Source organism: Sinohyriopsis cumingii, chromosome 12 (genome assembly GCF_028554795.1).
Source record: "Sinohyriopsis cumingii isolate HCF-2022 chromosome 12, ASM2855479v2, whole genome shotgun sequence".
NCBI classification, from domain to species: Eukaryota; Metazoa; Mollusca; class Bivalvia; order Unionida; family Unionidae; genus Sinohyriopsis; species Sinohyriopsis cumingii.
The window spans coordinates 124175320-124200971 of NC_142972.1; the positions used below are offsets into that span (position 1 = coordinate 124175320).

Here is a 25652-nt window from a genome sequence, read left to right on the forward strand (position 1 = left end):
GCTTTAACATTTTTCGTCATATTGCTATGATGTTTGCATTGTAGAAGTTTATAGTGATGTCTAGCATTGGGGCATCATGCCACATACATGTAGCATGATATCCCACCCAGTCACATTGTTCAGACACCAGGCCAATCAGTCCTAACACTAAACTCTTAATGTTTTGTGCCAAGCAAGGCAGCTGCTGGTGCCATTTTTAAAAGTCTTTGGCATAATTCAGTCGGGGTTCGAGCCTGTGACCTCCCACATCTGAGAAGGACACTCTAGCCGCTTAGGCCACCATAGCAATCAAGAACAGCATGGAATTCAGCATGATTAATGCCACAGAAAAAGAAATATCCTGAAAACTAAAAAATTTGCCTGGAAACCCTATACATCTTTTAAAAGTAATCAAATCACTCACCCAGCAAGACACATTTTAGCACAACAATTACATTCTGAAATAAAGTAAAACTAATTTATCTCACATTTTCAAATAATAGACAATTTAGCTGACAGTTTTATATCATTACATAATCATTGCTTTATCTTCAAAATAAGTTAAGTATTTGAATAATTTAAATAAAAGAAACCAAAAATTTGTTTACATGCTGTAAACTATTTTAAAATTAATTTATGTTACATTTTTTTATGTATGGGAAGATTGCTTTTAAGTATACACTACTATACAAAACTGAAGATATTGATTTATAATGTTGAAAATTTATGTAAATGAATCCCAAATCAAAAGAAAAATTAAAACAAGGTGATATAAGCTTTTATTATATATTTCTAACCATCATATAAGTTACTAAATAATATTGTATTCAACAGAAATGCAAAGCTGGCAATAAAAACATTAAAGATTTGTGGCAGTCTACAATGCTGCAATTGTTAGCTTCTAGTGTAATTTATTTTTGTAGGTTGAGTACACATCTACAGCAGAGAAGATTTATTTTATATTCAGTCTAAATTTATGCAAATGCTCAATCTGTCATTTAATTAATGAATTCCTAATATAAAACAAAAAAATAATTCAGAAAAAAAGAAATTATTATAATAAATACTGGTAGATGAGTGAAGAATAAAATAAAAAGATCTAGAATGGAAACTTTCACAATAATGATCACTTCAGATTAACCAAATGTTCAAACGTGTTAATGTTTTCAAGAGTTGTCTGACGAGTACTTGATAAAATGTTTATTACTTTAATGTACGTGTCCCTGGAAATGAGGATAGTATATGACCATTATAGTCACTACAGGTCAAGTATGTCAATGAATGAACTATTTTAACTTCAAAATGATTAATCCCAAGCAAGAACAAAATTCATCAAGGGATTTAGGAAATATAAATAATACAAAACCTGGAACCAAAAGTTTCATGCAGATTTTCTCTGAGTGACCACAAGGTCAAAATGCTCAGAAAGCATATCAAAGAACTGAATGTTTTAGCTTCAAAACAATTCATCCAAAGTGAAAACATCCTGGTGATAAAGGAAAATACTGCTATAAATACAAATTTTGAGGCATTTAAAGAAAACAAGATCTGACTGATACTTTCTTTCCTGGGTCAACTTTTGTATCATATTTATAAACATTCAGCTTTAAATTTTAGACACCATAGGAATGTTCTTGGCTAACCATTGATGAATGGTACATAAGAACATACCTACTCTAACATTTGTCTTACTATTTTTATCATAGTGTTTTTCAAAGATATTAAAACAGTTCAAGAGTTAATTGTTTATCCAAATAAAAGCTCTTCCAGGTCATCAAAATATGTCTGAGTGTGTGAATCTGCTGTAGCCATATCAAGCAAATGTGCATTCCCAGAAGTCTGTGTTTCTGAATTGTTCAGACTGAAATTTACACTAGTCTGAGTCTCAACATTACTTGGAGTCTGATCAAATTCAGACACAAGATTTTGACTTGTTTGAGTCTCAGCAGTTGTAAGACTTAAAATTGGCTCAAATCCAAGAGATTCATAGAAATTTCCCTCTTCTATCTGACCAAGAAAATACGTACTATCTGATGTCTGTGTTTCCACACTGCTTACGTAAGCCAAGCTGCCGTTTATACTCATTTCTGATAAGTCCAGTGTTTGAGTTTGAATATCAGTAAGTTCCAAACCAGGAAAACTGCATGTATCATCACATGTCTGGGTTTCCATATGATTGACAAGTAAATCGAGGAAGTCAAGTTCAGATGCAGTTTGTGTATATATGTCTGTAAACCCTGTTGAATTTTGCAGCATAATTCCACTAGACTCAAGTAAGGTATCAAAATCTGATGCTGTTTCAATAGTTTGCACTTCCGAATCTGTGGTAAAATTAATGGACCCATTCTGCTGTACATCATTTTGAGATGAAATTGTGTCCTTTGTACCTGTGGTAAAATTACCTGTATTTGAGGATAAAGTCTCCGATCCTTGAGACACATTATGAGTAAATGCCGCTAATGTGGCTTCTGATGTCTGACTGTTTACTGCCACTCTTCCAAGGTCAAGGAGACTCTCTGCCAACATAACTGTGTCAGGTGGCAAAACTGACTCATCACTGCGATATGGAAATCTCAGTGCAGGTATTGTATTTGTGAATGGTTTATTATACTCTGGGACAAATGGCTTTGTTACTTTGTGCAAATTTGCCACAGATATTGTTGTTGTCAGAGAAGCATAGTCTTTATTATTAGAATTCAAATACTGTGTGTTTGCCTGTACAGGTTTAGACATGGTTATTTTGTCACTATTTTTACATTCTTCTGTACACAATTCCTTTAAATGTACGATCTTTTGATTTGTTTCCAGGTTCATACAAACACCTGTAGGTTCTGAGTAATCAAATGCATGTTTGGATTTCTGTAGTGCAGTTGACGGTGCAGAGGAAGGATTTATTTTTATTTTGTCGGAGTTGATTTGCACATCAGTGCTTTCACTTGCTTGGAATAATTCATGTTCCATATTAACCTGTGACACCTGCGATCTCTCTTTCTGGTTTTCTAGATATGAGTGGAGAGTCTGTGTGGCCATGGAGAAGAGATCTGACTCTGGACTGTGCCTCTGGCTTCTCTGAGAAGCAATTCCACAACATGTTTCAGGGAAGTATGAGCCCTCTGACACCTGACTTGCTGAATCAATAAGGACTGGTCCAGAACCTTTGTCTGACAGCTTTCGCTTCCTCTTCTTACGGAGTGTCCCTTCTATCTCGAATACAGTTTGTGTCTCACTTGAGCACATATTCATGCGGCGTTTTGGTCTCAACTTTGGTGGGGTGACTTGCAGTCCAACAGATTTTTGCTCAACTGGAAGGTCCGCTGATGACATTGCAGCTGATAAAATATCAGTGCATGATGTCTGTGTTCCAGCCACAATTTTATTTTCTATCTGACGGACAAGTGATACAGAAGTCTGAATTCCAGTAGAATTGCTATACCTTTTGGGGCTTTTATCTGTCCTAGTTTTACATGTATCATGTCTTCGAGGACTGGATAAACAAACCTGAATACCAGTGGTTACACCATTTACTTTTCCATTCTGTCCATATTTTGATTTCCTTGAATTAATTCTGGCAATGCAGTTTTTCTTCATAGCCAATGCATGGACACCAAATATTTCAGTTTGTGCTTCAGCATTATTTTTGAACTGAAATTTCTCTTTTCTTTCATCTGCTTTTGTCACTGAAGAAACCTTTGCAAGAGAAACTGATCCCAAAATTACTGGTTTTGGTTGTATAGGTCGAAGTCTTGACTTCACTGCAGATGGTGTTAACAATGAAGGGGAGACAATTCCAACCAGCAGGATGGAAGGCACTGAACAATTGGCAGGTATAGAAGACTCTGTCTTATTGCTGTTCTGCAACTTGTTTTCTCTTGCATCTTTCCTCCTGAAATGATAAAACAGAGACAAATTCTGAGCAATTTATACTGGTATTTTACATTTAATCTCTAAAACAGAGGTCAATACCAATATCTGAAATAATTGCTTAAAACAAGTTTCAAAACATTTTCATTACTGAAGTTGTTGTTAATATTCGTGTATATAATACACCTAACTCAAACAGCTCAGACTGCAGATCTGGGTCTATTATGCACCTGACTCCATCAATACAGATGCATATCTGGGTCTACATAATGTTCACAAAATTCATGCTGGTCACTGAAAGATATGGAAATGCATATAGCAGTAAGTCATAATAACTTAGCAGCATGCACATTGAAATTTGTATTGATTTGGTTTTGTTGTAAATAAGATGTTTTATTCCTCACATTAATATAAATGTATATTCACGTCATATCTTGTTTATGGAAAGTTGGCGATCTCAATACCAACAAAAAGGTATGACATACAAGTAGTGATCTCAAGACCAACAACGAGGTATGATGTACAGGTAGTGATCTCAGGACCAATGAAGAGGTATGATGTACAAGTAGTGATCTCAAGACCAACGAGGAGGTATGATGTACAGGTAGTGATCTCAAGACCAACAAAGAGGTATGATGTACAAGTAGTGATCTCAAGACCAACAAAGAGGTATGATGTGCGGGTAGTGATCTCAAGACCAACAAAGAGGTATGATGTACAAGTAGTGATCTCAGACCAACAAAGAGGTATGATGTACAAGTAGAGATCTCAAGACCAACAAAGTGGTATGATGTACAGGTAGTGATCTCAAGACCAATGAGGAGGTATGATGTACAGGTAGTCATCTCAAGACCAACAAAGAGGTATGATGTACAAGTAGTGATCTCAAGACCAACAAAGTGGTATGACATACAGGTAGTGATCTCAAGACCAATGAGGAGGTATGATGTACAGGTAGTCATCTCAAGACCAACAAAGAGGTATGATGTGCAGGTAGTGATCTCAAGACCAACAAAGAGGTATGATGTAGAGGTAGTGATCTCAAGACCAATAAAGAGGTATGATGTACAAGTAGTGATCTCAAGACCAAGAAAGAGGTATGATGTACAGGTAATGATCTCAAGACCAACAAAGAGGTATGATGTACAGGTAGTGATCTCAAGACCAACAAAGAGGTATGATGTACAGGTAGTGATCTCAAGACCAACAAAGAGGTATGATGTACAGGTAATGATCTCAAGACCAACAAAGAGGTATGATGTACAGGTAGTGATCTCAGTACCAACAAAGAGGTATGATGTACAGGTAGTGATCTCAAGACCAACAAAGAGGTATGATGTACAGGTAGTGATCTCAAGACCAACAAAGAGGTATGATGTACCAGTAGTGATCTCAAGACCAACAAAGAGGTATGATGTGCGGGTAGTGATCTCAAGACCAACAAAGAGGTATGATGTACAAGTAGTGATCTCAGACCAACAAAGAGGTATGATGTACAAGTAGAGATCTCAAGACCAACAAAGTGGTATGATGTACAGGTAGTGATCTCAAGACCAATGAGGAGGTATGATGTACAGGTAGTCATCTCAAGACCAACAAAGAGGTATGATGTACAAGTAGTGATCTCAAGACCAACAAAGTGGTATGACATACAGGTAGTGATCTCAAGACCAATGAGGAGGTATGATGTACAGGTAGTCATCTCAAGACCAACAAAGAGGTATGATGTGCAGGTAGTGATCTCAAGACCAACAAAGAGGTATGATGTAGAGGTAGTGATCTCAAGACCAACAAAGAGGTATGATGTACAAGTAGTGATCTCAAGACCAACAAAGAGGTATGATGTACAGGTAATGATCTCAAGACCAACAAAGAGGTATGATGTACAGGTAGTGATCTCAAGACCAACAAAGAGGTATGATGTACAGGTAATGATCTCGAGACCAACAAAGCGGTATGATGTACAGGTAGTGATCTCAAGACCAACAAAGTGGTATGATGTACAAGTAGTGATCGCAAGACCAACAAAGCGGTATGATGTACAAGTAGTGATCTCAAGACCAACAAAGAGGTATGATACACAGTTAGTGATCTCAAGACCAACAAAGAGGTATGATGTACAGGTAGTGATCTCAAGACCAACAAAGAGGTATGATGTATAGGTAATGATCTTGAGACCAACAAAGCGGTATGATGTACAAGTAGTGATCTCAAGACCAACAAAGAGGTATGATGTACAAGTAGTGATCTCAAGACCAACAAACAGGTATGATGTACAAAAGTAGTGATCTCAAGACCAACAAACAGGTATGATGTACAGGTAGTGATCTCAAGACCAACAAAGAGGTATGATACACAGGTATGAAGAAAGGCATGGTAAAAGTTAGCATTTTATTCAGTTTTTCAAATTACTTATGAAAGCACTAATAATATGAAATTTGAAGTTAGGCACAAATAATGCAATTAAGCAAAAATGATTAATTTAGCAATGATTCTGTAGAATCATGTCACTTTTACTAACTGTAAATTTACCACTACTGTAAGACATGTTATGTATAATAAACAATGAATACAGAAATAACCTTATTTATTCTATTTCCTCACTGTTATGTCAGTTCAGGGTGGATACTCAAATAAAAAGTATTATACAGCAAATCTGGAAAACAAATGGACAAGCAAGGCCCATGTTAAATGTTTTCAAGTTCCAAGTTACTCTTTGTTAACACATGTACATTCAAATCATGTTCCCAAATAATTATATTTCTGTTTAGTTTCAGTGAAGAAATCACAATGCACCTTGACACATATTGCAAAGAAACATAAAACCTGCTTGAGATGATATCAGGCTACCAAACATCACACAGTGGCATCAAGGGTTTTAAAAATATGGGGCAAGTCCCCATTATTTATAAGAAAAACAAGTGTCAACAATTGACTCAGAGGGAGTTGGGGGCACTCAGTGCTAATTAAGAAAATGTACTGGAAAAGAAGATTATATCAAGAAAAACTATTAATTTTTCTGCCATGTTTAACTCCATTCAAAACTTTTCGAGCACTAACTACTTCTAAGCTGTGTTTACAAACAGTGGCTGATAACCATGTCACCTTAGATTTCAACATGCTCATAGCATCAACTTAAAAATGTGTTTTCTGCCACAAATTATTGGGAGAAATTTTTTTAAAGAACATTTGGATATCAGAATCAACAGTATTTTCAACATGGTCTCTTGCAGTGGAAGTTCCCATTGCAAGCAAAGGGTCTTCAGAAGTAATAATACAGTTTCATTGAAAGTACTGTTATAAGCATAGACTGAGTATGTGAAAGAAAAAGAAGAAACAAATCACAGTTTGATGACCATCAAATTCATCATTTTCTGCACTTTTTCATTTATCTCAAGCATCTCGCACATCACCAAAACATTTAGAGTTTAACAAAACAACTCAATTAGTTTGTCAAAATCAACTGTTTTGATTTTAAACAGGTCTTTTGGTATTTACAGCTCATAAAATATAAGAAATAAATGATTTAAACACAACCTACAAAATTTGTTTGCACTGTCAACTGTCAGGAAATCAACTCAGCAAACTCATATGGTCTGGTATGAAAATGCTGAAAAACATCTTTTACCCAACTTTCATCTTTTGTATCATTAATCGTTTTAATCCTTCTTTGGAATTGCATCTCTTGAAAAAATCAACAAGTGTAAGAAGTTTGAGCTGTTTCTCCATTCTTTCACATGATAGGTCTGTGGCATGAGGCAAGCATAGGTAAGACAGCTAATCAGAACTTAGCATCTAACAATTATGTCACTAACAAGTGCATTCATGTTTTCTGACACAGCAAGCACAGACTTCTACATATAACATGAACAAGACTCCCTCAAAATAAAAGTCAGGAATTCAGAAAGACCATTTTCTATTATACAGTGTACTTTAAATGCAAGTTTTCCATCTAGGAGAACCAATAACAATACTCTCAAGAAGGCTGCCATATTGAGTGACAGATCAAAACCAAAGCAATAATAAGATTTTCAATGTGGCCGCCATGCCAGCCACATTGCAAATCCAACTGGCATAATTTTAATATCATAAAAAGTCTTTTGATGAAAACCCCATGTATACCAGATTTTCAAGATGGCCACCAAGGTGGCCATAATGGATGTCAGATAAGTAACATTTGCATTCAGGGCCAACTAGATATCATAAAGTCTTTCAGCCTAAATCCCATGTTGATATAACCATTTATTCATGAGAAATAATCATTAAAAGATTGTCAAGATCGCAGATTTTATGGCCATATTGGATGTACAAACAGCACCAGTTTCATTTATGCCCAATTAGGCATCCCAACTAGTATTGCAATGATACATGACAGGGATGGTCCTGGCTTTTAAAAAGCTGTCGCCAAAAAAATCGCCAACCTCAATATTTTGTCGCCAATTTTCAAAAAGTGTCGCCAAAAAAAGTAGTGTACATTTTTCCAAGTGTTAATTTAGTCTATTAATGTAACAGGCAATGAAAATTACAAAAGATGGATTAGTTAATACTTTAATTACAACAAGCATTAACAAAATGTTACAAAGTGTTACATGAAGATCCGTCGCGATTTTAGGGCTGCCCACTTGTTCAATGCAGTTTCAAAGTCTAATTTTTCACATCTGTACATGTTAATTCTCATTAAATTCTCGAGAGATGAGATGCAGAGCTTATTTCTGATGTCAGTTTTTATGAGGTTCATCTTACTGAATCCACGTTCACAGTCCTCAGTGCTGACATGTGACACCAGTAGCCTCTCAGCAGCCCCCCCCTTTTCATAGCTAGCTTCACAAAGCTTGTAGCAAATTGCTTCCTAAATCCCAAGAATGATCACTGAATGCTGTATCAATTTTCTCGACAAGAAAAATAGGATCTCCATTCCCACGAATGAAACTTACACGAGTCAACACCTGGCAATATTGGACCGTATATATAAGCGTAAATTCACACCCAATTTAGGGATTCTTTCACTCCTGTATTTTGAGAGATAAATAATTATTATTAATTATGCAAAACTGTGTTTTTTTTTTTTTTTGCTATTTCTTGTTGCGGAGTTTAAGTCTCTGCAGCCGTAACACGGGACTGATGGCAAAAGGAAAAGATCAATGAGTATAATGCTGCACTGGCGACAGATGTAATTGTGATTGAGATTTTTTCCATTTGCTTTGTATTTATACACAGTAGTCGGTACTTCAAAGGTTATCAGTTTTCTATGAAGGTTCAGCAAAACTACTGTATTGGTATATGTATTAAAAAAAACAGAAGGATTAGCCATACAATTAATTGTATCTGTTCTATTCGCGTCTTCAGAAGTCGGTCAGTTGTAGGTATAGTGCGGTAGCATGATTGACTGTATCGCAGCATACAGTACTCAGCCCAGATGTCAGCATAAGCAGATTATGATGTAACAATGCACTGTAAAGATAGGGTTGTCAATAAGAACAAAGGATCGTTTGTGTAACAGATTGATTCCAATGCATTGTTTAGTCAAGTTTGTGGCTTCCTTTCGTTCTGGCTTTAAATTTATTCAGTCCAAATCCATGATTGTATGTACAAATTAAATAACCAAAAAGTATGTCGCCAAAAAAATCGCCAGATGGGATATTTTTGTCGCCAATAAGGAAAAAAAATCGCAATTTGCGACATTGGCGAAGCCCAGGACGATCCCTGCCTGATGTCAATACTATTTTCAATTTAGAAGTAGCAACAATAATATTTTCAAGATGGTTGATGTGGCAAAACATGTGATGTCAAAGCTGTTGTTGTTGTTGTTGTTGTTGTTTTTATAGGGTTTAATGCCATTTTTCAGCACAAGAGAGGCTATACATGGCGGCCAGTATTAATAGTGGAGAAAGAACTCGGGGGGAAAAATCCCGTAAAGAACCAACGACCCACGAGAAGCTACTGGCAAGCTTTCTCACATACCCACATTAGCCGAATCTGAGATTTGAACCCACACAGACAGAGGTGAGATGGCAGTGATCTGTAACGAAGAGCGCTTTAGACCTCTCGGCCAATCAGGGCCCTGATGTCAAAGTAGCACTATTTTTGTTTAGTTACAATTTGATGATGATATGAATGTAAGTTTAAATCTGCATAGGAATCTTCCAAGTAATTTAAGGAGTTGTAACAATAACAAACTTGTGGACAGATAAACAATGGATGACAGACTGGCTATTCCATGAGCTCTTCTAGCCCATAAGCAGTAGACCTAAAAACATGAGTGGAATTTATATCAACCTGCAAACACTGCTTGATTTCTGCACTATTTTTTTCACAAGGAGACTACAATTTTGAAGATTACTGTCAAATTTTGTGGGAATAACACATCCTAAATCAATCTCTGCTATTAGTAAATATAGTTTGTACCATTTATATTAAACCTGAGTGGAAAGAATTCTAGTGATAACAGTGAAAACACATACACTTGTATAATCATTCATATGGTAATTATACATTTAGCTCTTTCTACAATGCTACCCTGGAGAATGTTTATTCTATTTTCAATGAAAAATTTATAGGCACAAATATACAAAATAGTAAGTTCAACTTTTAGAATGAAAATGTCTTCTAGTTTTGCCATTAGGTTGACAAAACATGTACATGTAAATTATCCTCATGCAATTCTGTCCCAATGAGTGAACCTCAAAGAAAAGGTTTTATTATCACAGTGGTCCCTCACTTGAATGGTCCTTCCCCACAACCAGCATCCATATTTTTTATATGGCTTAATCTCTGGACAATGAAGAGTTAATTTTCAAAATTAATTCTCAAGGAAAACCATCCATCTAATGCGAATAGCAGCCAATATATGAGTGAGAAAACTTCCAGATTTACCCATCAAGAGTAGCCATATAATGGGCTTTACACTGAAATCTCAAAAACATTTTCTTGATTTTTAAAATCAACACACCGACATTTGTTACAATGTGATAATTACTGGTAATGATTATGGCTGACTGTTGTCAAGATGACAAAAGTTCATGTTTTTGTCAATGTGATAATTACTGGCTACAATTATAGCTGGCCATTATCAAGATGACAAAAGTTACATGTTTTTGTCAATGTGATAATTACTGGCTACAATTATAGCTGGCCATTATCAAGATGAGAAAAGTTACATGTTTTTGTCAATGTGATAATTACTGGCTACAATTATAGCTGACCATTATCAAGATGACAAAAGTTACATGTTTTTGTCAATGTGATAATTACTGGCTATGATTATGGCTGACCATTATCAAGATGACAAAAGTTAAATGTTTTTGCCAATGTGATAATTACTGGCTACGATTATGGCTGACCATTATCAAGATGAGAAAAGTTAAATGTTTTTGTCAATGTGATAATTACCGGCTATGATTATGGCTGATTGCTGTCAAGATGAGAAAAGTTAAATGTTTTGGTGACTTTGATAATTACTGGCTATGATTATTGCTGATCGTAAGCAAGATGACAAAAGATAAATGCTAAGAGGCCCAATATTGTTCAGCTCAGCATGACATCTATCACCTGAAAGTAAACATGGTAAGTTAGCCATTGTGGCTTCTTTTAAAAACTATATAATCTGATTTCAATCTGCACAATGCTTATTTCTACTTACTTTTTGATTTCAATCTATAATCTTAATTTCTGCATACTTTCTATCTTCAATCTACAATCTTAATTTCTGCTTACTTTTTGACTTCAATCTATAATCTTAATTTCTGCATACTTTCTATCTTCAATCTATAATCTTAATTTCTGCTTACTTTTTTATTTCAATTTTGTCTTCTTCATGCAGCTGGTGATTATTTCTTTTGCAATGAGTAAGAAGTGCTTCTCTTGTGGTGTATGAACAGTCACAGGTACCACAGTGAAAGAGCACTCCACAATGACTCTGATGGCGCAATCTGTCTCTCTCCATCCCAAACTTCAGTCCACATTTGTCACAGGCAAATTTCTTCTCAGCATGAACTTTCAAATAATGCTGAAAGTGTAAGTAATTACATCATCTAATTACTTAAATTCTATTCAAATGTATATCTAGCTTCTTATAAAATTATTGTAATGAATATAATTACAAAAACAAATTATTGCAATGAACATAATTACAAAAACAAATTATTGTAATGAACATAATTACAAGAACAAATTATTGTAATGAACATAATTAAAAAAACAAATTATTGTAATGAACACAATTACAAAAACAAATTATTGTAATGAACACAATTACAAGAACAAATTATTGTAATGAACACAATGACAAGAACAAATTATTGTAATGAACACAATTATGAGAACAAATTATTGTACTGAACACAGTTAAAAGAACAAATTACTGTAATGTACACAGTTACAGGAACAAATTACTGTAATAAGCACAATTACAAAAACAAATTATTGTGGCTGTATATAGAAACAAATTTCAATTAAATCAAAAAGAGTGGCAATCACATGTTATTTTAAGTCAATTTGCAGAAAGTTGTGTTTTGGGTCTTGACTGCTGACATTTTTTGACATGACTCAACCCTCCTTTGATAATTCAATTCATATAAACCTGTATGTTTTTAGATCATTGCCTCAAAGACCAAACATGTCTTCACAAAAGTTAATGGATAGATAAAATATTTTTTTATGAATATATTTTTGACCTTTCATTTCAATGAGTAAGGAAGTTTGCTGTCAACACTAGAAAGCAAATTTTACATTTGTTGCCAATGGCATTTTCTTTTTTTTAAAATTTTGATCAAGTTATAAGAACTTTTAAGTATTGTTGCAGCCTTGGTGTGAAGAGATCTTGAGGATGTGAAAATGAGAACCTAGAGAAAACCACCACCTTTTGCATGACCCATAAGATTAGAACGTGCTTGTTTCTGTGGTTGATCCATAAATGACAATAGAAGTGTATTACGTCCTTTATCATTGCATCAGTCAGGAATTTGACAGGTAGGCTTTTCTAGGTTGAACAGTGGGGTTTAAGTCAATATCAACTCGCAGAATTCAGTCCTAACCATGTTCAGTTCTCTATTTCGACAGTAATCCTTCCCTAAACTTAAAAGCTAATACCAGAACTTTTGGATGCATTATAGGTGGCTAATTAAAAGAGGAAAGATAAGCACAAGAAAGGTCCAACTAGATGAAAAATTTTGCAACAGATGTCAGACTTATTTAGGGAAGATTTAAAGTGGTTCCAAATGTACACTCATTACCTGCTTTAATAGCTTGTTGTTCTTGAAGAAGCGACAACCTGCTTGGTAGGTACAGTTCTTTACAGGACAATGATACTTCAATGAATCTGTAAGCGGCTTCTTTTGTTTCTGATAAAATTGTTGGTCCTGATCATTCTGTAAAAAATGTGCAGTTTATAATTACAGTAACTGAAACTTGGATTCAAATGTTTTAAAGATTGAAAATCAAAGGATATGAACCTTGGTATAGAAGGCCTGTGTCTAACAATGGACTGGCTTCCTGAAACCTCACATACAATGTCCAAAGATATTATGATAAATTCAAGCAAAGAGAAAATGGTTTAAGTTTCACTGATATTGAGCAAAAGCAGTGTTCAAGTTTAAAATGCCTACCAGAATTTACCACAATTTCTATAAACTTTTGGGGGAACATGAGTGTCTTAAAAGTAGTGCACGGAAAAATGTGTTCAAATATGGCATGGCAAAGTAGTTTTATAGTTAAACCAAATAAAAGAGTCTGGTTCTGGTTACCCGACAATCCTTATTTTTTTACCCATATACCATTCAAGTCATCTTTTGTTTTTGAAAAACAATATTTTGAGAGAAAATAAATAACAAAGGGAAGATAACTAAAATCGATGCTTATGTGAAACTTTATGCTTCATTTACGTCCATCCACACCCAAAAAACGCCCCCTGCCTCAAAAAAGCACCAATTTTCCAACCCCGTTTTTTTCTCTCAACCATAACCACATATATTTTTTCACTTGGCCTTTTACTTAATTACCTCCATTGGATAAAAGAACAAAAGTATACTGTATTTAATTTCCCATGGGAAAGATACTTATGTTCATTTTGAAATAGGTTGGTGATGTTAAATTTTCATTTTCTATGCAGTTCATTCTGTAGGTTCTTTTTATAAAATATAATTATATTTTCCAAAAGTTGCCAAGCCTCTTTTTCTAATGGAATGTATCTTTTCCTCCCCCAACAGATGGAAATCCATCTTCCCCCTATGTGGGATGATAAAATGTCGTGGTTGGAAATGATTGGTTTTCTCTAAATATATTCCTTTATGTTCCTTTAAAAGACAACGAAAGTACCAATACTTAATAAAAAGCTAGTAAAAATATCATGCTCTATATGCACTTCCTTTACTGTCAAAGAAAAGATAACTTAAAAATACATAAAGCCAAACATCTCTGGGTCTTACTGCCTAACTAACGGCGCTGTGTAGCATGTTTTGATGTTAACTAACATCGTAACGAAAGTACAATTTTCAGGAATATCTCACAACTGGCAACTAAAATAAAGATGCTTTTCTACAAAGTAAAGTAATAATGTTTTAGTCAGACTTTACTTACTCTGACGTCTTTTCTCTAATAAATTAAAATTCTCACAAAAGAAATGGACCTGTTTTCAAGTTTCACTGGTCTATATTTCAGTTGACTGGAAAGCAATGAAAGCCAAGAATGCCGAAATCGGGCTAAATATTATTCTTTAATGAAACAAATAAAATATTATGCCTATTGTAACTGTAAGCAACATTTCGCTTCATTCAAGAAACATATCCAGCCACATGAACCTACTTGAACATACTTTGGCATACCTTGACTACCATCGCATTTCAGCAAATTCAAATATTTGTCAACGGAACATGAAAATGCATCCATTTGCTAGTGTCAGATTTTGATTCCATCAGGACAAAAACCGCACATTAAGTATATTAATTACATATCAATTTGTGGAAGAGTGTTGATATGGGCTGCCAAGTGTGTGAGATATTCCTGAAACTTTGATTACACGTTCCATTGTCAACCAACATCGGAACACGCTATACAAGCCCATTAATTGGTTAGTAAGATATAAGCACTAAAAGAAATATAACATGTGCTATGTCTTACACTGCAGGACTAAAAACATACCAAACCGACTTGGATACATTTCGGTTTGTTTTGGTTTGGGGGTGTTTTTACCCATTCCCAGTCAAAATACATTTATTAATTACTAGCGAACGGCCGATAGTCCGAAAGTATTTCGGCGAAACAGTCCATTTCAAAGAGTGCCTCACACAACTGGTCTCCGCTACCAGAAATGTCAGAAGAAAAAAAAAATGGAGATCTATTTGTTGGTCTAAATGAACTATAACAGTGTTAAGTTTTATTTAATGGAATACTATTGCCTCTGAAAGATCTGAAATTCTTTCGAATTTTCGTACTAAGCGCCCTTCCTGCGTATCCAAAGGAAACAGATCATACTTGGCAAGGCAGATACGAGTCTTATCTGTCTTAAAGAAATCTGGATGCAGCAGGATGTTTTACAAGCGCAGAACTAATTTTTTGTTTATTTATTTAGCCCGACTGTTGAAAGCTGCTGCAAATGACCATTTTCAAAGATTACTTGATGATACCTCTATTTTGTGGTGTGATTTAATCAGATGCATCCTAAGAGATCCACCGTGATAAAACTTTTGATTACAACCAGGAACGGTACACATAACATTTTTCTCGATTGACAACAATTCCTCTTCGCTCGGACAAACTTCCAGAACAAAGCTGGCTTGGTTACATTGAACTGCCATCATACGACGTGTAGCAGTAAACTGAGTTTGGTTCAATGAACTCCTATTATTTTGTTTATGCTATGCAACAGAGTTGTTCCCCTTTTATGCAGTCTTGTTCATCACAACGTTTGATATACGTTCTTAAATCCATAACTAAAGAAATATAAAACAACTAAATGACCAAGATCGAGGGAATATATTAATGCATATTTCGAATTCAAATCCTCAGCTACAAAAATCGATCACTGCAAAAATCTAGATTTTTATTTAATGTCGCAAAGTTTGTTGCCTAAAATTCCTTTGCTGTAGTCCTGTTTTTCATGGATGGAATCAATTATTAGGAATGTTCAATGACCTGAGACCAGCGATCAGAATTTTCACTGAAATTAAAGTGAATTTCGCTGTTGCTCATACAGTTTTATAGTATCGTTACGTTTCAGGTTAGTCTGAAATGAGTGTTACGAAACCCAAAACCACTCAAATCCACCAAAATCCACGCCCTAATTTAGGCAAATCCACCCAAATCCACCGAAATCCACACCAAATCGCATTGTGTCTACCGTCTCATCCCCCTCCCCCGATTTTTTCTTTAAAACTGTACGTTCTTGTGTCGGGTTGATAACTAATAAATACAAATGCAATTTACTAGTATTATATCTTTCGACTTTACTCTCCACTCAGCTAATAAATAAATGACAAATCGCTCCATCGCCCGGCCAAACACTACACAAATGAGAGATGGAGCGATTGGCCCTTATATTAATTACCGAAAACAAATGTTGCCATTATATATTGTCATACAGAAGTGGTTTTTCTCTCTCTCTCTCTTTGTGTCTGTTTCTGTCTCTGTATATCTGTCTGTCTCTCTCTGTCTCTGTCTGTCTGTCTGTCTGTCTGTCTCTCTCTCTCTCTCTCTCTCTCTCTCTCTCTCTCACACACACACACACACACACACACATACACTCCTACATAATTAACATGATTCGTTATTAAATTGATTCGGTATTAAGATGGTGAAAAAGAATAATATGTAAGTACATTACTTTATTCAATTGGTCATTTATAATATATTTTAGTCCGTTCTGATGCTGAGCGTTTCCGCTGGCCTGGTTTTTTTCCCCACATTTTCGGAAGCCTTGAGACATTTAAAATCTAGGTTGCTGGCACTGATATATCTGATAGTAGTGAAGGGGGGCACTTTACGTACAATGGGAATTAGCATTAAAAACACCCTTGGGGCACTTTACGTACAATGGAAATTTAACATGGAGAAAAATCGTGGGGCACTTTACGTACAATGGGAATTTAACATGGAGAAAAATCGTGGGGCACTTTACGTACAAGGGGAATTTAACAGGGGAATAGAGTTTGGGCTTGTTTAGGGACAAGGGGAATTTAACATGGGATTTTTTTTTAAAAAAATTTTTAAAAAAGGGGTAGGCAATTCAAAAGACTATCTCTTTTCGAGAAATATGGCTGGCCCTGAAAAGGGCCTTTGGGTTTTCTTCTGCTTCTAATTTCTTCTTTTCCTCCACCAAGTTCTTATTTTATCTCCTACACTCTTTCTCTTCTTTTCTTTCTTTTTTTTCTTCTCCTCTTCTTTCTTCTTCTCTTCCTCCTCCTCTTCTTTCTTCCTCTTCTCATTTTCTTCTTCTTTTTCAATTTTTTCGTTCCATGTTCTTATTTTTATCTTTTCCTCTTCATCCTCCTTTTCCTTCTTTATTTCTTTCAACAGATCACTGATGATTACCTTCATTTTTCTTAAATTGTTTATCTCCATCTTCACTCTATGGGGACTATATGAGTAGTGATCCTCGTTTAGGTTAACCAACATTTGCTCAAACATTCCTAAATTGTCCATGACGTTTTGCAATTTTTCCATTTTGTTAAGGTGGTTTGAAGCCATCTTCTTTTTTTATTCTTTGCAGAATGGTTTGAAAGACGAATACTGTGGGTTATTATAGTGAAAGCGCGGACGTGATGGAAAACATCCCCTAAAAACATAAAATTAATCTTACCTAGATCATGACCCATCAACGCGCGTACGTGAAGGAAAACATCCCCCTACTTTTTCATTTCATATAATATAACCCCAACTATACTCTCCACATGCGCTAAGAAACATTAAAAAAACCTATAATCAACTATTCACACAAACATACTTGAGCTCTTACAAACACACACACACACACAAACACACAAACACATACCCTCACATTTTTTAAAAAAGAGTTAGTGTTTATATACACACTACTCTACCTACACACATTGGCAAATGGATCGTTATTTCTTTTCTAGAGTATTGGGTAGCCCTGAAAAGGGCTGTTTTGTTTGGAACTTCATGGGCACCTGGTTAATGGTGGCACCTTCCAGGCCTGGCGCCACATACGCATCTTATCCCCCAGTTACTTTTTACCTTTTGGGGGGAGAGAGCAGAGGCAGGATATGTCGCTTCAGAATCCCAATTTTCACTCTCTGGGATTCTGAAATTTTTTCTTCTCTCCTTTTCCTCCTCCTCTTCTTTATATCTTCTCTCCTCCTCTTCTTTTTTTCTTCTTTCCTCCTCTCTTATCCTTCCCTCCTCGACAATGGCTTCAGCGGCCAGTTCATTTAATATGCGCCTGGCATATTCCAGATGCACATGAAGTTCCAACAGTTTCTCCAGTCTCGTGTTCATTTTTTTGGTGTTGATCAATCAACAAGGGTAGCTGGACTGCCGAACGACTTTCAATTTATACTGAAAGCGCGGACGTGAAGGAAAACATCCCCTAATAACATAAAATTCATCTTACCTATATCATCAACCAAAAAAAAAAAAAACAACAACGCGCTTACCTAAAAGAAACACTCACTCACTTTTTATGCTACCCATCACTATTATAAAATTTTTTTATAAATCACTTCAATAGACTATCCACATACTCAAAGCAATCCAATCTAATCCCAAATATACACCTCAAACACTAAGATAACATATCATTTTAATCTACTATCCACACCAACTTACTTTTAGCTCTTACTAACACTAACACACAAACACACAAACACATACCCTCACATTTTTTAAGAGAGTTAGTGTTTATTTTCACACTACTCTACTTACACACATTGGCAAATTAATCGTTATTTCTTTTCTAGAGTATTGGGTAGCCCTGAAAAGGGCTGTTTTTTGTTTGCTATGGCATTCTTTTTTAGTTTCTAAGAATGCGATGTCCTCTGAGGATAGACTTTCTGGCAATAGGTCTGCTTCTTCGGAAAGAGAAGAAGAACTCTTTGGTGTCGATACGGCAATCGACAAAGCCTCTGTCAGGTTCAGGTTGCTGTTGTTGCTGTTGTTGCTGCTGTTGCTGCTGTTGTCTCTGAAGTCTGTACTTCTCTGTCCATTCTTCTTTTTCCCTGTTCACTTCTTCTCTGAAGAGCTCTTCTATTAGGTCTTCAGTGATTTTTAACATTCTCACATTCTCTATTTCTTCTGGCTTCGGTATCAGACTGTGTCTGACCCTATGCAAATTCACGTAGGCTTCGTTGAGCTTAGCTAGTTTGGAGCACATCTTCTTAGGAGGATGAGTCGACAATGGATGGTTAGACTGGGAACAACCCCGGTTCTTAAAGTCAAAGCGCGGACGTGAAGGAAAACATCCCCCACACGGTTTTCGAGCCGCAACGTTCATGAGAGGGATAGTAAGAAATGAAAGAGCATCAATCCAACATTCTTATAGCTAAACAAACCACAAAGGCATTTTTTTCAAAACACAACATTTTTTATTCAAAAATCACTTAACACTAAACAACAACATTTTTAACAATAATCCAACACTATAACATCAAACAATTTTCTTCAAATCACAAACATTTTTTTCTTTAAATAATAACTACTTTGAACAGGGTTGACAACGTTGTGAATGAAATTGTGATTTCCACTGTTGGAAATCATTAGGCCATTGATGGACACTACGTTTCCTAGCTTGAGACAAAAGATAAGCATAATGGTCACAAAACCATCGATCTACTTTCACATCGTTTCTAGCAGAAGAACGAGGATCAAAATGAGTCACTAAATGTTCTAAGGAATAGCCCAGGCTGCGATGATGCAGAAAATACACACAGTACTGTCCACACACCAAGGAATCTGTGCCTTGTAATTTCACGTTATTGAATCGGGTGGTTTGAGCATTTCTTCTCATAAAGTCGATGATATCGTCTTCCAAAGGGGGCAATCCGTACGAATCGAAATATTCCACACATCCTTCTTGAGGAAAGTAGACGGCTACCCAGTGGGTTCCTGGGAGATGACTGTCGTCCGTGTTGATCACGTAAGCTTGATGGTCTTTAGGTTTGCGATGAGGGAGTTCATCTTTAGCACAGACGACAGGATTCCAAGAAGCTGTATAAGAACTGTGGTTCAAAAGGTAATGAAGTTCCCAGGTATCCATTGATTTGTGTGTGTTTTTTTCTTCTTCTTCACAGGTAATAATAAGTCGTCAATTCGATCCTGACTTTTTGCTTGAAAATGTCTGACGAATAAACGGTTATTCGTTCTGTTTCCTCACTCTGATTCAGGAGAGCTTCAATACGATGGATCTCTTGAGTGGTTAATGCTGGACAAGAATGTTCACGCAAGTCTTTATACCACTGGTGCAACACGTCTTTGTTCGAGATGAGACTCCAAGCTTCGTCCAGATACTCGTCCAATTTTTCTTCTTGACTTAACATTAGGCATTTATCGTGTTGAATTTGACTGGGATGATCGTTTTGACATCCATAACAATTTTTCTTGATCAATTCCGTCATTTTGTCGACCAAGTGTTTGGCAAAACAGGAGACTAAATGGGCTTCTTGTTCTGGCCATCTTGACTTCATCATGACAATTTCTTCGTCTTGGGATTCTCCTTCTACGGTCTCCTCACATTCCATCTCCAAAGTTTCTTCACTTTGTAAAGAGGGATAACAGTCTTCCATGGCTTCTAATAATCTAGAATGACTTCTCTCAAACTGTTGATTTCTATGGTATTATCAAATTCTGCATACAGGATGACGTTCACTGTGTTCCCTGCTTCCAGTGCACTCGCAAACTGAATTTCCACTCGAATCTGGCCAGATTTTATAGGGTGAAAATGTCCCTCGTCGCTGCCTTGGTCTGGAGTGAAATCGAAAGCCCACAAAGCATAGCCTCCTGCATAATCGTCGTACGTAATGCCGTGACTGGTGTTGGTTCCTAACTGGCCGGTGGCTTCGTACAGGGACAAGTACGATCTCAAGTAATTCTTCTCGGGATCAAATTTAGGCTCGAAAGGTCGGGTACACAAGGTCTTGCCATCGCGACTGACTTCGATCTTGGACACATTGTAATGCTTAAACTCAAAAGGATTTTCGTTGTGGACTCCGTTGAAGGCTGTATTCTTGACGATACCAACAATCAAACGCTTGGGTAACTGTCCTTGGAACAGATGATCTTGGATCATGGATTGCTGTCCAGCAGGAATGGTGAACGTTTTCACTTCTACGCGTCGTATGGGATACTTGGCAGTTGTTCTGCTTAACGTTTGACTGATATCGTTTCCCACTTTAGGTAACACTTCTACGCGACGCACGTAGAGCTTGGCTTCTTGGATAACAGTTTTGTATTCATTGTTATGGGCCATCAAATGGAAAGTGGCACTGCTACGATTCAGTCTCAGGCGGACATCCACTCCGTTTAGCAAATACTTTTCTTGTAACCACATGTCCAAATGCAAACGATCCATCAGTTCTAAACTTCGCCCTTGCAGAATTTTAGTTCTACGTGTGTTAAACCCCACATTGTGAGGATTGTCATCTGCTGTCAGGGCTGTGTCGGTAAACGTGTCTACACCGGCCATGTCAGGTTTCCATACCACGCAAGCATAGAGATGAGTGTTCTTGGCTTCTTTTCCGTACGTCAAGAGATTTTCCAGGTAGGCGCGATACGGGTATGTATCCATGCTGCTACTGACTAGTTTGTTATTCAAGTACAAGTCCACTTCGCTGAACAAGGAATGCATGAAATTGTTGACGGGCGCTACCCTATCATTGGCTCCAGGATTGGTGTTGTCCGTTTTGATCACTTTGACTTTCAAATACAGGTAACTGCTATTCAGATCGATGTAATCTTCGGGTTGTCCTTTGATTTCGAACTCGATGGGAGCTGATTCCGTCAATGAGGAGACGGGATGAAATTCCACCCACTGGGATTCTTGCATCGTCATCATGGTGGGGGGCATGGCAAACATATCCAGTTCCGTCTTGGAACAAGCACATGACTCTCGGTGCATCATTTTTTCTGTGTCTCAATAATCGAAAACGTCTAAGTCTCGAACGGTTTTTCTTTTCTTGGCCTTTCTCGCTTGAAGTCTGGTGAAAGGGTGTTTTCTTCTTCGTCGTCTCTTTCTGCCTTGTCCTTGCTGAATGCTTGACTCGGTAGCGTGCAGGGCATTTATAGGTGTGTCTCGTCGGCCCAAAATGTCTTTGCCCGTTTGCAGCAAGACATTTTTACCTGCCCTCATGAAGGCTTCTTTAGGGTTTTGTTTGTCGATGATGACATTTTGGAGAAATTCTTTGCCTTGTGTCAGTGCCGCATCTTTCAAGGCGTGCAATCCGCGTGTCACCATCGGTTTCAACACCGGGGCCACCGAACGAAAGGCCGATTTTAACATGTCTCCTAAACCGTGTCCTCGCTGTCGAGCCACCCCTTGGTACACTGGATACATGACTTACGAGTCGTGAGAGAACCGTTTTCGAAAATGGAGTTTCACCGTGACTTTTCCTTTGGTGAATGGAATATTTTGTCCCAAATCTCCTTTTATAGTAATGTTGACCGTGTCCAAATACGACTTGCTGACAGGTAAATAGTGAGGATGGACAAATTCGCGGTGAACGTGGTAAGTGTTTCCACCTTCCTCGTCAGCGTTCGCGGCAGAATCCACTTTGAAAGGAATGACACGCAGTAACGGCACGGAGGTGTGTCCCACCACGTTGTACTCCACCACATCGGAGTACACGAACATCAAATTCAGTCCTTGGTTCAGTTCTACTGGGGTACGAAATAACTTGCTAAAAGAGTCGTTGTCGTAAACGCTGGGTGATTCTTTGTTCTTGAGTATGGTCATTCTCATGTTCATGTCTCCACCCAACATGTCAAACAATTCAGGACAAAATAAAATGGACACGATTTTAGTCCGTTCAAATTTTATTAAGAAGCGACGAGCTACTTTGTGGTACTCCATGGTGACACTTTTGTTCTTGACAATGTCAAAAGCTTTCCCAAACACGCCATTAAACCTGGTGGCTATGGTGTTGACCAAATGTTGACCACTAAAATAATAACCTTGGGGAATGGACAAGTGGTAGGTGGTCGTTTTAGTTTTCTCATTATATGTTTTAATGTCAGATATGGTTCTCTTATCCAACTCCTGTTGCAATTGCTCGTCAAGAACTTCCACCTTAAAAGTATTTTGATTGGAAAGGACATTGAGGACTTGGGTCGGGTGAATCATTTCTACTAAAGCCACTTCCCAATGGGCTTCGTGATCTAAGGGGATGGCTTGAGGTAATTTGGCCGTGTAACAGCACAACGCGTTGTTGGGAAACACCTCCATGGAACTGTCACTGGGTAAGGTCAAGTAAAATTGGTTTTGGTGACTCATAATTCCAGAGTTCTGTGGCTGTCCGAGGGGTTATTAATGGACGTCAGAGGCGTGTCTCCGCCCAAAATGGGGTTCTGGTTGTGATTGTTGTTGGAGTGGTGACTGGCACTGACACTGGCACTGGACACAACGTTCCCGTTCGAGGAGAATTTCAGGGACGGATTGGGAAGCAGGTAACCGATGCAACTGCTCAATAAAATGGTCCACAATTGTTTGTCTCCTTGTTGCAAACTCAAATTGGCAATGGCTGCCCCGATGACACAATACACCACGAAGATTTGGCAGAAAAAGACGATTTGCGTTTTAGGCACACGTTCTCCACACCACACCCACAAGGGTTGTTTTTGTAAATCTTGCACAGAAGAACTAGGGGAAGAAGGAGTGGTCGACGTAGCTGCGTCTGCTGCTGTGTGAAAGGGCATGATGGTCACTTCTTCTTTTTATAGTCGATGACTTGCGAAGCGTCGATCCAAGAATCGAAACTGGGTGGATATCCTTTCCAACGTACTTTGACTTCTTTGACACGTCGTTTGCCCACTTTACGGGTTCTGCGTTCGAGAATGCTTTCGATGTCGTACACGTCGTCTTCTTTTTTGGTGACACGTTGTAACTCGGGCAAATAAAACGTTCCTTTGAGTACTTCTCCGTTCATGTCTTCCAATTTATAGACGGCAGGATGACGGCCATGTACTCGTCCAGTGACGCGAAACAGTTCGGTCGTCCAGTTAGGTAAGTAACCTTTGTCGAAAGTGCGTTTGGTTTTGCCAATGCGCACCCAATCTCCTACGGTCAACTCTCCACTTTTCTTGGGGACAGCCCTCGTCGGGGACGTACCGAACAGACGCTCAAACACCAACACTTCGTTGTCGGGAGTCACGTCTTGCGGGGCACGTCCGATGCTTCGATGGTAAGATTGGTTGTACGCTTGCACCAGGTGCGGTAAGATGTCGATGTACTTCAGAGTGTGGTGATGCGTAAAATATTTCCACATGCGTTCTTTCAAAGTGCGTTGAAAACGTTCCACGATGCTGGCTTTGGTTTCGGGATTCTCGGTGGTAAAAAAATGAATGTCACGTTTCTTTAATTCTTTTTGGAAAGCTTGGTTCAGAAATTCGGTGCCTTTGTCCGTTTGCCATCGAAGAGGGTGACGACCGCTTTGTTTCAACACCCGTTGCAGGGCTCGCACTAACTCGCTGCTCGATTTGGAAGTCAAGGGCACGACCCAGGCAAATTTGGAAAAGACGTCGATGACACAAAACAAATATTTGTAACCACGATTGTAGCTGGCCAAATGAGAGACATCGGCTAAATCGGCTTGCCATTGATGATCGATGCCTTCCACTCGGGTGCGACTTCTGGCAAACTTGCGTCGAATGGGTTTGTGTAAAGTGTAGGTAGCTTGTTCTTGTAACCATCGTTGCACTTGAGGTAAACGGAGACTTTTCAGTCGCGTTTTGGCAGCACGATACAATTTTTGAACTCCTGCGTAACCTGCAGGATGCGAGGGATCGTAGTAAATGCTGGCTAAGACTTTTTCCATTTTTTTGTGTTGATTGGTGTCTTAATAAGGCACCCACTCTTGGAAGAGGCTACTCTTTTTCTCTTGGGGTATTTTCTTGGATTGCAAGGCTTTGCGTGTGCGGCCAGCAATAGGTGTCGAAGAGGAGGAGGATGTCTGAGCGGGGGATATCGGTTCTTGTTTCACTTCTGTCTTCACTTCTGTCTTCACTTTCTTTTTCTCTTGTGAGGAAGAAGGGGTGGCCATCATCTTTTTAATCCATCCAATTCTGGAGGTAGGTGGTGTTGTTAACTTGCGTACTTTTTCTGGTGGAGTTTGAAACCCTTCTTCTTCTTCTTCTTTTCCTTTTTCTGTCTTGGTCACGGGTACTGGTGGTACTGGTACTGGTACTGGTGATGGTGCTGGACTTTTCATCAAGGTCTTAAAATCTTTTAGAGTGGGTAAAGCTGTTTCGTCTAAAGCTTTCTGGTGAAAGAGTTGCAGTCTTTGCAAGAGTTGACCGTACTTTTGCGATTTTTCTGTTTCGGACAAATCTTGGCGATCCATCAAGGATTGCAATTCGTGTTGTAACTGGGACATCTCGCTCAAATTGGGATTGGGAGGTAAATGCGGGGTGCGTTGTTCTTGCCACCGATGGTATTCCATCCATCGTTTGTAAGGCACTAAAGCTAGTTTTCGTCCTTCCATGGGGTTGTCAGGGGTCGATTCTGAGATCTTGGGACTTCCGAGGGCTTTTTATCTTGCTCCCACCAGTCCTCCCAACATGGTTCCCAAGACTCCTTTCAGTATGGGGCCTAACAAGAGAGGCAAAATGCCTCCACGTTGGACCAACATCTTCTTTTTTTGACGAATGGGAATTTT

At 37.8% G+C, this 25652-nt stretch overlaps 1 protein-coding gene across 1 annotated transcript; it reads right to left on the minus strand.

Moving 5' to 3' along the window:
- Positions 1-745: 745 nt before the first annotated feature.
- LOC149787388 (uncharacterized) lies at positions 746-16112 on the minus strand. The gene is made up of 4 exons (XM_089977974.1): positions 15459-16112; positions 13071-13205; positions 11628-11845; positions 746-3862 (listed from the first exon to the last, which is right to left on the minus strand). Exons 1-4 carry the CDS (start codon positions 15630-15632, stop codon positions 1726-1728), a joined length of 2664 nt encoding a protein of 887 aa, XP_089834100.1. The 5' UTR covers positions 15633-16112; the 3' UTR covers positions 746-1725.
- Positions 16113-25652: the final 9540 nt, after the last annotated feature.

Coding starts and splice junctions, on each gene's coding strand:
- LOC149787388 (XM_089977974.1), bottom strand. CDS start 15,632: ATGATGGCAGTTCAATGTAACCAAGCCAGCTTTGTTCTGGAAGTTTGT. Junction 13,206..15,458: donor AATCACACCACAAAATAGAG/GTATCATCAAGT, acceptor CATTTTTTACAG/AATGATCAGGACCAACAATT. Junction 3,863..11,627: donor GACAAAATTGAAATAAAAAA/GTAAGCAGAAAT, acceptor TTATCATTTCAG/GAGGAAAGATGCAAGAGAAA.